At 38.9% G+C, this 12,072-nt stretch overlaps 1 protein-coding gene across 2 annotated transcripts in view; it reads right to left on the bottom strand.

The window, feature by feature from the left end:
• Positions 1-12,072, bottom strand: part of bmpr2b (bone morphogenetic protein receptor, type II b (serine/threonine kinase)) — a 75,632-nt gene that overhangs the window by 27,705 nt on the left and 35,855 nt on the right. Inside the window, exon 1 of one of the 2 annotated variants that reach the window (XM_077217117.1) lies at positions 2,938-3,063. The exons of the other annotated variant lie outside the window; for it this stretch is intronic. Coding sequence (XP_077073232.1) covers positions 2,938-2,950 — 13 coding nt within the window. The 5' untranslated portion in view covers positions 2,951-3,063. Of the gene's footprint in view, positions 1-2,937; positions 3,064-12,072 lie in introns of those variants that run through there. 2 annotated transcript variants of the gene reach the window in all.

The following is a 12,072-nucleotide window of genomic DNA, read 5'->3' on the forward strand; positions in this document are numbered from 1 at the left end:
ATCACAGGAAGCAGAAATCAACTGTGGTTCTATTGGACAGGGAAATGAATGTTTCACATGATGTCCAATGTCATTACATGAGGCAACAGTTTAAAGTCTGTGTGAACCGGAAGCTGCAACTGACTTCAGTGTTGTGGCTTATTCCCAAGTGAAACTTCAGAATATTGAATAGAGGGCAGGGTTTCACTTTAGCTCAGCTCCTCTCCATCTCTCGCTCATAATAGACTGACGGTTGGAGGGGAGTGGGCAACGATATTCAACCCAAGCCGTCAAACTAAGGTCATCAGAGAGGGAACGCCATTCCAAAGAAGAAGCAAATTTTCAGATTTTCATTAAAGATTACCACGACAGACATTTTTTTCTGTGTATTAACTTGTCTTGCAAGGGTTAATTGTTCACCACAATACTATTAATGTGCACTAACAAAGAAAATGGTGTCAATTTTCATTTCATAATGACTTTAGCCCACTTGTTATATATATTGAGGTAGAGTACAAAATATTTGAAAAATAATTTCCCTTAATCATTATTAAGTAAATCATGAACTGGATTCATGGGGCTTTTTAATATTTTTGTGTACAATAGAGGGATTTGGAGTAAAAAAATTTGAGAATCACTGGTGTAATCATTTACAAAGTAAATAATTCTTCACACTAAATCTATAAACTATTTTACATTTACAACACTATCAGAACAAAAGTTTAAATATCAAAATGAATGGTTTAGTGTCTAAATAATATATTTTTTTTTTACTTTAACAAGACTGAGAAGACTAAAGCAACATTGACCTGCAAAAACTGTGGGCAGGGAATATTATGGCACTACTATATTTGAACGGGCAAATAACCAGTGGGAATGTGTGCCGATCATAATAAATGGGATGAAGGATTCCAAATATAACAGGCATATCTAGTTCCACTGTGACATGGAGTTTTTTCTGTTTGACTTTTGGCTTTTCTTGTCTTTGTAACAGTAGCTGTTTAGAGGCCCTTTCATGCTCTTTTCCGCATTTCAGGAAGACGCTTTCTGGCGGTTAGCAGTTTGGCAGCGACTGAGTCAAAAAGGCATTTCCTCTCTGGATAACCTACTCCCTTCTCCCACTTTCACTTCCTGTCCTGCTTTTTTCTTCCCTGTGTCTTTCTTTCTCATTCCATATGGATGGCTCTAATCCTCTCACGGCTGATTCAGTGTTCCTCTTTATTCAATTTTTATTCATGGCGACTGCTGTATAATTCTTGGCCGTCTGAGCCCACCGCAATTCACACCGCTCTGACAAATAATCTCATGGAGGGCGACTGGATTTTCAATAAAGAAGAGAAATGGTGACAAAAACAGACTCGTTTGCATAAGTGAGTTACAGCGCAGGCCGTAGATTCCGCATAGGTGGAGGCGGAGACATTTCACACTGATCCGAAACCGGTCCTTTTGTTGGTCATTACAATTTTCAGCACAAAACAGCAAAAACAACCCTGGGTTTGAGAGAGAGAGAGAGAGAGAGAGAGAGAGAGAGAGAGAGAGAGAGAGAGAGAGAGAGAGAGAGAGAGAGAGAGAGAGAGAGAGAGAGAGAGAGAGAGAGAGAGAGAGAGAGAGAGAGAGAGAGAGAGAGTGTGTGAGAGAGAGAGAGAGTGTGAGAGAGAGAGAGAGAGAGAGAGAGAGAGAGAGAGAGAGAGAGAGAGAGAGTGTGAGAGAGAGAGAGAGAGAGAGTGTGTGAGAGAGAGAGTGAGAGAGAGAGAGAGAGAGAGAGAGAGAGAGAGAGAGAGAGAGAGAGAGAGAGAGAGAGAGAGAGAGAGAGAGAGAGAGTGAGAGAGAGAGAGAGAGAGAGAGAGAGAGAGAGAGAGAGACCCTATTTATTTGGCAATGCTACAGGAGGAATGCCACACCTGAACTGAACAAAGTCACATTAAAAACATAGGAAGAATGGAGCAGAGTTCACACACCTTTTGACCACTACATTTACCTGACCTGCATGAAATTAAAATAAAATAACTTTGCAAGATGAGATAAAATTAAGACATAAAAAATATTTCAAACAGCTTTGTATAGTTACAATGTTGGTAATATATGTAAATATATATGTAAATACTGTTTTCTCTAGTCATGTAGGACTGATTTCAAAACAGCTTTTACATTTCATTTTATTAAAAAGGAATGAAAGAAAGGAAGGAATGAATGGAAGGAAAGAAAGGAATAGAATGACAGAACAAAAGGAACAGAAGGATGGAACAAATGAACGAAAGGAACGAATGAACGAAAGGAAGGAACGGAATGAAAGGAAGGAACGAAAGGAAGAGAAGGAAAGAAGAAAGGAAGAAATAAATAAATAAAAGAAAGGAAGAAAAGAAAGTAGAAACTAGAAAACGTTGTATATTCACTATAGAAATGTCCATGACATTTAAATATGTTATCCATTTGCATGACTTTTCCAGGCCTGAAAGTCACAGTTTAGTAAAATATTTTGATGATATTGTCAGGTTTTCATGAGTGTAAAATCTTAAAGGGGTGGTAAAACACGATTTCACTTTTCTAACTTTAGCTAGTGTGAAATGTTGCTGTTTGAGCATAAACAACATCTGCAAAGTTACAATGCTCAAAGTTCAAAGCAAAGGGAGATATTTTCTTTTAAAGAAAAGGACTACAACAAACGGCTGGTAGGGACTACATGACATTCCTCCCGGGTTAGTGACATCAGCAACCCTAAAATGTACATAAACCCCGCCCCCGGGACACGCAGTCCATGTTGAGAAGAGGAAAAGTTGTTGTATAAGAGTACATTTGTGAGTCAGCTCAAACTTTAGCATCCTTTTCGCATGCAATAAAAAGTCACTAAGTGTGCATCTCACAACAGTTCCTATACGAGTGATTCATAGATTATCATGACAGAATATGCTAATTGAAGATAGTTAACTCCACACCAGCAACATAAATTCATCAACTAACCATTCAGAGACATCCTGTTGCATTCTACATGTTGTCACTTCTTCTTGAGTCTCTCCATCTTTGTCTGACTCTGTTTTAACATTAAAGGCAGAACAGCTTCTGTCATTTTAGTGTGTCTGCATGAGCTAATCGCAGCTGCTAACACACAAGAGCTATTGAAACCCCGCCCTCTGAGACAGCTCATTTGAATTTAAAGGGCCAGGCACAAAATTGTGCGTTTTTTGCTAACCCTCAAAAAGGGACAACTTTAACATGCTACATAAAAATATCTGTGGGGTATTTTGTGCTAAAACTTCACACACACACACACTCTGGGGACATAAGAGATTTATCTTACATCTTGTGAAAAGGGCATTATACCACCCCTTTAATGGAAGTGTAAGTGATGAAAAGGTTCATTTTGACACCTTTAACAAAAGATAATAGATGTGAAGAAAATATAATAATTCAAACCCCTAACTCCATCTTTAGCATCTAGGTGTCATGTTTCATGAATTCACTGTGTGAAGTCAGTGTGTGTGTGTGTGTGTGAAGGTGATTGCCAATCACCTTAATGATCTGTGCCAGCTGCTGTCTATCAGCCGTGCCTATATACGTTCAATGTTTGGTGTCTTGTGTTGTCAGATCGTTGTGAGAGTTCCCGGTGTCCTGTCCTGATTCCCGCTCACCTTGCCTATGTTGGATTCTAGTTCCTGTTGTTCTGCGTTCGGCCCTGGGATTACTGTTCCTCTGGAGGTTATTGCTTCATGCTGGATTTCTCGTGGATTCTCTCTTCACTTCTGACATCACCGATCGGGTTGCCTGTCGACGTCACTCAGAGCGACCATTCCTGCACCAGACTGTTTGGACTTTACCATACACTTCATTTACCAATAAACTGCTGTTACTTGCACCTTGTATCCTCCATCATTTAACATGACACTAGGAGGTCAGAAAGATTGGTTCTTTAAAATAATAAGATACAAATTATTCAAAAGAACAATTACTTTGCAAAATCATGAACTAATTCAAGCTCCTAAAGGCCCCACGAGTCCTATTTTTCCGGAAATACGTCAGCACAGGATAAAAAAACTTCACTTGTGAGGACATTGCATGATGCTGTTTGAGTCTCAAATTGAAAGTGTTCCTGTTCTCGCTCAGTAGACAGGTCTGTTGAGCGTCTAGACATCTGTAGGGCAAGCGCCGGGCTCAGGTTTCTCATAGCAGATTGCACGTCTGTGACCGTGAACTCCGTGACCCCTGTCAGGGAGAAGCACATCTGGGGTCCCCGGCGGAGAGAGTGCTGACACGGCCATGAATCAGACACAGTCGTTCTGTCTCAGCACCAGTGCCACGGCAACGGCCCCATCAATAACACCACCAGTCACGATCCTCCAGCTGAATCAGTGTGACATATAGAGAAGAACACCTTCTGTTCAGCCGCTGTGACACGTCTCCTCTTTATATGTGCTTTTCACATTCTCTTAGGCAAGAAGCCTTATCAAAATCAATTCTAGCACACTGAAATGTATCAGAATTAAAAACATGAAAAAAGCATGTGCTGCATTCTCAGTGTATGTGATGGTTATTTGTACACATTTGGAACAGTTAGATAGAAATACTAAATGATACCTGCCCAATATGACTTGCCTTAAAAGGGACTTCAATGATAACTGGTTTAATGCCACAGATATTTGAAGGTAATATGACTACTAAGGTTTGTTATCACAGTAATGCAAGAATGCATGGCAAGCATGTACAACAGGACTGCACACTTGGCCAAGCATTTTCGTCTATATTTAAGCACTTGCTTATGTTTCTGGTCTTAACAAGCATCTTAGCGATCGAAAACAATTTATCCCCTTAATTTTCCATCATGCAGAGAAATTCAATACTAATTTTCTTCATTTGTTAGTCCCAGGGGTAGATATTCAATACATGATTTTCTACACACAAAAAAGCAACTGCTCAAAGCTTTATGATGATATAGCAGCAGCAACCTGAGGTGAAGGCAGATCTTCTGCCCTGTCGCTATAGGCACTTGGCAATCTCATCTCACCTCCGCACAGTCTGTGTGCCTAACAACTCCCTCAACATATGCACCTCTAACAAACACACACATGCTATAATGACCCAAATAATGCCGAAAAGCTCTGAAATCTAATTGGATGAGCAATGGGAGGCTGTTTTTAATCACACTTAAAGGAATAGAACACCCACAAATTAACATTGTCATAATTTACTCACCCTCATGCCGTTCCAAACCTGTATGACTTTAATATATTCTTTTATGTTCCACAGAAGAATGTAGGTCATGCAGGTTTGGAAAGATGGTGAGCAAATGATGACAGAATCACTTTAAGGGCGATTTAGACTAGCCTTGCTGAGGCAGACTTTAGATTATTTTCCATCCTACTCTGAAAGAGACGGGAAGAGACTGAATGAACGTTGTATATTAGCCAATCAGACGGGAGCTTGTGATTTTGGCAGTTCCTTGGCAAGTCAGTGATCAAACTGTTTTTAGTGACAAACAATTTGTCTGTTTGTTCATTGGTCGTGTCCCCTGTCCCCTGGAGCTCGACAATATATGTTTCTACAATTCTCTATTCTTAGCGATGCTGATGATCACTTTTGTTTCCTCTTCCCTTTCGGCTGATGATCACTTTTGTTTCCTCTTCCCTTTCGACATGAGTGAGTGACTGACTGCTCTTCGCTGCGGGGAGAGTTATTTGATAAATCAGGATCTGTTTGTTCACATCAGTGTTATATTTATATTCATTTCGTTACCAAAATCTATGATGAAAAATGTTCGTCAACAAGCTTTTTTCCATGACTAAGACGAGACGATACCAATGTCATTAAACGATAACTATGACTCCATCAATTCAACATGCAATATCGTTGACGAAAAAAGACGAGACTAAAATGTAAGTTTAGTAAAAAAGAAGTTTCTTGTTTTACCAGTTTTCATAATGTAGAGATTTAATTTATATGATAAATAGCCTATAATTAATCAGTAAACTATGAGGTTAAAATAAACCATGCGTGCGAGTCGACATTCTTTTGATTTGTGCTTATAGGTGAAAATGCAATGATTCTGACAAAATGTAAGACATCATGAGAACAATCGTTGCGATTATAATTTTCAGCAAAATAATTGTGATGATCAATTTAACCATTTTGCAGCATGACGAAAATATGACAAAGTTTTCGTTGACTTAAACTAGACTAAAATGCCCAGGCATTTAGGTGACTAAAACTTGACTAAACAAAAACAGAGGAAGGTTTACTAAATATGATAAAAAATAAAAAATAAAAATAAACACTAATTTATATACTAATATTTACTAATATTTTGAATGACCATTTATTTGTATATTTCCAGATTTTACTTTTAGTTTAAGTTTTAGTAATTTTATGTGCTTTTCTCAATTTAATTATTTATATTTGTTTTTTTATCTTAGTTTTAGAAGTACTTCAACTTCAACTTATTTATTTTCAGTTTTCAGTACAAGGTAACCATTTTAATTTATAAGTTTAAGTTTATCTAATATCCATTTAATTTAAATTTCCTTTCAAATAATGAAAACATTTTAATAGTTAACAACACTGGTTCACACTGAACGCAAACAAAAAACTGTTCAATAACAGTCCATTAGAACAGAGTTTTTAAATCGCACTATAAAGTTTTTATTATCTGTATTTTGATTGTGCTTAGTTAGGACAAAGTGTAACAGGCTGACATTTTATTGACATCTTAGCGCATCCCCAACCCATCGTAAAATCCCATTCTGCATAACTTCGTAAATAAATCATGTCCTGATATCCTGCATGTTATCGTGCAATATTGCAGCATTTTTGCATTTAGAGTAGACAAACCAATCACGTAGTTGCTAGAAACTCATTTCAACATGCAGTCTCTCGTGGTGTAGTGCTTTAAAATAATATACACCGGAGGGCAGCTGCTTTTTATCAATGAGAACAATGAGAGAGGAAGAGGGTTATCATAAACTAGAGCAGCCAAGAAAGCTTGTGTGAAAGGATGGGATTCTAGCAGCCATTATACATGTCACCATGAAGAAGAGTGGAGAGGAGGATAGAGCACCGTCTCTGAGAGAGGAGAGAAAACTCACTAAGTTATGGCCGGGGGGAAGGGTGAGGATGTGTGAAAAAAGAGGGAGATGAGAGGTGTGTGTGTGTCAGGGAGATCATTCCCCCTCCCCAATTAAAACAGCTGCCAAGGTTAATCTATGCCTGATCGATCAGAGGCTTCTCACACTCTGTTCACAGTCTTCAGCTGGGAGATCACACCGTCCATCTAAATGAAGCTTGCCGTGAACTTGTGTGCATGACTCTGAAAGGAGAAGAACGTTTCACATTTCTAAGCAGGTGTACGGCTTACAAAATCAGTGCAGTACAATGTCAGAGACTAGCAGATGTGCGCTCCTTCTTCTGTGGATAACAACAGCCCTGTTTCACAACAAGCCAAAAGCATAAATAAACGGCATGGAAGTGTGGAAACCATTTTCTGCACCAAATCTATTCACGCCAAGCCTAGTGCAAATGTAGGAAATTGAATTTTTGAAAATAAATTTGATTATATGAAAGAAAGCAACCAAAAAAAAAAAAAAAGAATTCACATGAAAATATATAAAGTATAAAGAAAAAATATATACAAATTTTTACATTTACAAATACAAAAAAAAAAAAATTCTAAGGCCCTTTAGATATGCATGTGGAGAAATGCATTGCAGTTTTCTCCCAAGTGAATGTGATTCCGCCCCTAAATTTATGATGATGATGATGATGATGATAATAACCCCCACATTTATTTATATTGCACCTTCCATGCATAGAATCCAGATTAAAGTGTGTCATATTATCAGTATATAGAATATTATATACAGTATAGCGTATAAAGCATTTAAAAAATATAAAACTATTTTTTTAAACTCAGCACAACAAACCGAAGCTTGGGAAGCTACTGTTTTAAAATAGCAACATGCAAAATGTCATAACCCCAACATGCAAAAATCGACCAAACGTTCAGAATCAAGGGTGAATGATCTCAGTAGAAGCTTTCAAACCAACAGGAATGCATTGCTTCTTTTTAAAATCTTCTTGCGTGAAAGTCTGCGCTGTCAATCACATACTGCATGTCATAAATAAGGCTAAAACAGTTCGGCACTGTGGCTCACAGAGAATGTTAAGAGTGTATTGTTTTGATGTCAAAACAGTTGGGCACAGTCAGCAGGTGTGCGCACATCCTCACAAACACACACTAACAATGTGTGATGCAGCAGAGCAGCATATTTTGTGATGCTCATTTTACACACTATCTAAAGCAATGTGTTTGTAGAATGAGTGCGTCTCTTCTCCTCCTGGTATTGTTAGCAAAATAAAAGAAACCTTGCCTAATCTTTCTAAACTGTTGCTCACACTGCAGAATTCAGAGGTTTGGAAAGCTTGTGGCGTTCAAATGAGATTTCTCTTTTTGGAACGCAACACTTGCGTGCATAATTATCATCAGTCCCGGGAATATGCTCACACGGAGGATGTCTTCACGTCTGCTACTCTACAGGATTAAAAGTGAAGTAATTCCTCCTGTCACAGCCTTTGGTTCTGGTATGACATCCTCCTTCTGTTGAAATCCTTCCTTAAGAGTGTGTTTTTGTTGTGCCGCCCATTTTCCGAGAGCTGAAAAGCTGCCATAAATTAGTACCAAAAAACAAAAACATACAAAAAAAAACAAAATGAGTCACCACAGCAGCTCTCCAAGTAAATGGAAACGTAGAAAATGGGGTGAGGGAACATTTCCAAATCTGCACTTCACTTACGTGTATCTAAAACAAAATGTGTTCACGGAATAACACATCCGGTGCTGGGAATTTGGTGTTGGAGGGGTGAAAATATTGGTAAATGGATTGTATAACAAGCAACGATGCCAGCTGTCTTGCACTCAACGAGGAAGACATAAGCAACATTTGAGAGAAGACGTCGTCCATCAATGCGAGTATCGGTGCATTTTGCACAAGGCTGCAGATTCTATTGGCATGTGCTGAGGACTGCCGATACTGTCATTCTGATGTCTCTCGCTATGCGTGCAGGCATGTCCGCAGACAGCTGCGGTGGGATGGATTTGGATGCAGTGCAACCTGCTGCTATACAGTGTAACTGAGGGGAAAAGAAGGGTTTGACTGGCTCTGTGGTGGCGGTGTGGTGGGACAAACGGTCTGGTGGTGTCGGAGGATACAAAAGACACATGTGCGCGGGCATTCTGCCCAGTAACACTTGAAAGCAGAAACACGATTGGATGACATTGAGTCTCAAATGTATTCTCAAACTCTGTGTCCTCTTCACGCAAACGCGGGGGCCCCCTCCACAGCACTAATGCATTCAACCTCTCTTTTTTTTCATTAAGAGACAGATTCATTAAAATGTTGTTGTGCAAAGTTGATTTCCAGGGTCAAGCCTTCAAAGCTTAAACATGCATTCCTTGCATTCATTGAGCCTGAAACTTTTTATTTTTCCATTTCTTTAAATCAAAACTTGCTGCTCAAGGCTCTTGGCTTGAGAAGTTGTGCTACGGGAGAAAGAGACTCACGGGAAAAGTGCACTGAAAAGAGGTGCGAGATGCGAAGCAGCATGCAAATAACTCACTATACAAAGTCTGACAGCCATTGATTTTTCCCTCTGTATTTCACTCTATTTTTCACTGCATTGTTTGATTGCGTTTGTGGTGCGACTCATTTCTATCCACTAAGCAGGGCCATCCCGCATTTCTTTAGATACACTCTCAAAAGCAACACAAAAGGAGAAAAAGAACTGAGAAAGTGAGCAAGAGAATGAGATGGCACAAAGAAAGAGGTAAAGCCGTGGTTTTGTCCTGAAGTAAGGCATTAGACAGCTCTAGGAGAGTGAGGATGGGAATTGAAAGGTTGTATGGGTTAGTTGAAAGCAGGACTACATCTGAGCGGGACTTAGTATTTATTAACCAGAGACACCGTCAGGAGAAGCAGACGGATAACGCATAGTTTAAACAAATCCGTGGAATTCACCCTTCGCCGGGAGTTTGATTGACAGGCGATCTGACCAATCATAACGTCGATATTTTGTGCCCCATTGGATTTGTCCAACAAACAAACCAGACAGTAGAGTTAATAGATTACCGTTGGTGGCGTGTATTGACGTCTTTCCGCAATTGAAGTAACATACCTTCTGATGTTCATTCATGTTTAGTTGGTGCTGTAACCAGTAATAAAGAGGAAGAGATGATCGGTTCACATGCTGCTTGAACTGAGGCGAAACAGCGATCTGTCATGACAGATTGAAGAGCCACAAAATGGAATTTATTATTTGAATTTCTTAAAAAATTACTAAATTTGAAAGCTGAGACTTTGTTTCATTCCAAAAGTAACCTGCTCTATCTTGTCTGTTCACTCTGTTGGCGCGTTGTCAGTGTCCACTTTGCTACGCGATGTTATTTTCAATGCGTGAGAATGTTTACATGTGCACCAATTTCCAATAATCTGAGTAACGACTTAATCGCAGTAATCACAAGTAAACCTCTTCTCTTCCGTTTACATACAATTTTCCTTATTCTGGTTATGTCTTTATGGTATGTGGTTATTTTTAATTTGCCATTTTTGTATACCCCACAGCACAAATGATTAACTCATTTAAAGTATACGTGTTACTGGCCACTGTTTTAATCTACTTACATCAAATGCAAATCGTGATGAACATCGCAATGGCGGTGTAACTGGGTTTGCCTACTCTGCGCCGCTTTCTTTGCACCGTCTCTGCATGAAGATACGGAGCACAGACAGCACAGTGAGTTATGTAGACAGAGTTTAGTGATTCGGAGTGGAGGGAAAACTTCAGAATAGTGTTTATTCATGAAGTTGAACAACATATGGCATCAGTGTATAGGATCGAGCAAATGGTCAGAGTGGTAATAATGCGAATACTCGCATTATGAGGGTGCAAGTAAAGTATGTGGTGTGAGAACTTGTCGGACGTAGCAACAGTAACAAAGGGGGTCGTGTCTTTGCGAAGGGTCAATTGCAATGTTCAATATGGTTATGAGAGAGGAAGCATGCATTCTATTTAAAATAGCTAATTTACTTTTTGGTTGGTTCATCTGATTTTTAATAGTAATATAGTAGGCGTTTTGCTGGGGGTGTCCCAGTTTGGCCAAGCGGGTGTTCAACAAGTCTGCCACATGGTCTCTCAACCTGACCAGCTTATACGTGTCCAAAACCCCTGTTAAACGACACCCAACACCCAAACGAGTCACTAGATACCTAAACATAGTCTGATATTGGCTGAACATGTATTAGCCAATTAGTGTGAATCAATGTGAATCTTAAAATAATTAATTTTGTTGATGGGAATTAGGGAATGGAGCTGGTGCTAATTCTAAAAGCTAAAGACAACCAAGACTGAACAATAGCTTGTAGGCATACTTGTAAATTAGCTCTTTTGTATTAAGCTGTTTTCTATTTTTCAAATACAACACTGTGTGGGCATTTATTTAAAAAAGCCATGACCCCATGGACGAGAGGATGCTGACCTTCCATCGACTGCATGGAAGTCAATATGACTATTAGACTATTGAGTTTTCTAACCCAACATTCCAAAGCACAGTCGATACAGTAGTTCGTAAAAGAGAACATAAGAGAAAAACCAACAGAGTCCAAACCACACAGTAATTTATACAATCATTTAGACCAGAATAGCCCTAGATCCCATAATGCACCACACTCTTTATAAGCAGACAAATGCAGTTAGCGTTAACATGTTTCTCAACAGTAAAATCAGTCACCCACACACAGGTACTCTAATGTTAGTAATTGAGTATGTTGGTAACTGCCGATAACTCTAGTGCAAGTTCATTTTAGCAAGCATTTCCCTTTTAAGTTTTAATACTACAATAATTGAACCGACACTCAAAGCTGTAGAAATGAGCTGATATAGGACAATAATCGTCTAAAACAGTCCTCTAGTATATTACAGATGTTTCTCTTTATCAGACAATTTACGTATATGAGAACATACAACATGTTCATATATGAACAAATTACCAGTATCAGTTGTGGTGAGATTGATGACAATGGATCCTGCAAGACCAGTTCTACTCTATCACAGAAATCT

The sequence above is a fragment of the Siphateles boraxobius genome, unplaced genomic scaffold, assembly GCF_051911475.1.
Source record: "Siphateles boraxobius isolate OS27281-9 unplaced genomic scaffold, OSU_SipBor_1 7, whole genome shotgun sequence".
Classification (NCBI taxonomy): Eukaryota; Metazoa; Chordata; class Actinopteri; order Cypriniformes; family Leuciscidae; genus Siphateles; species Siphateles boraxobius.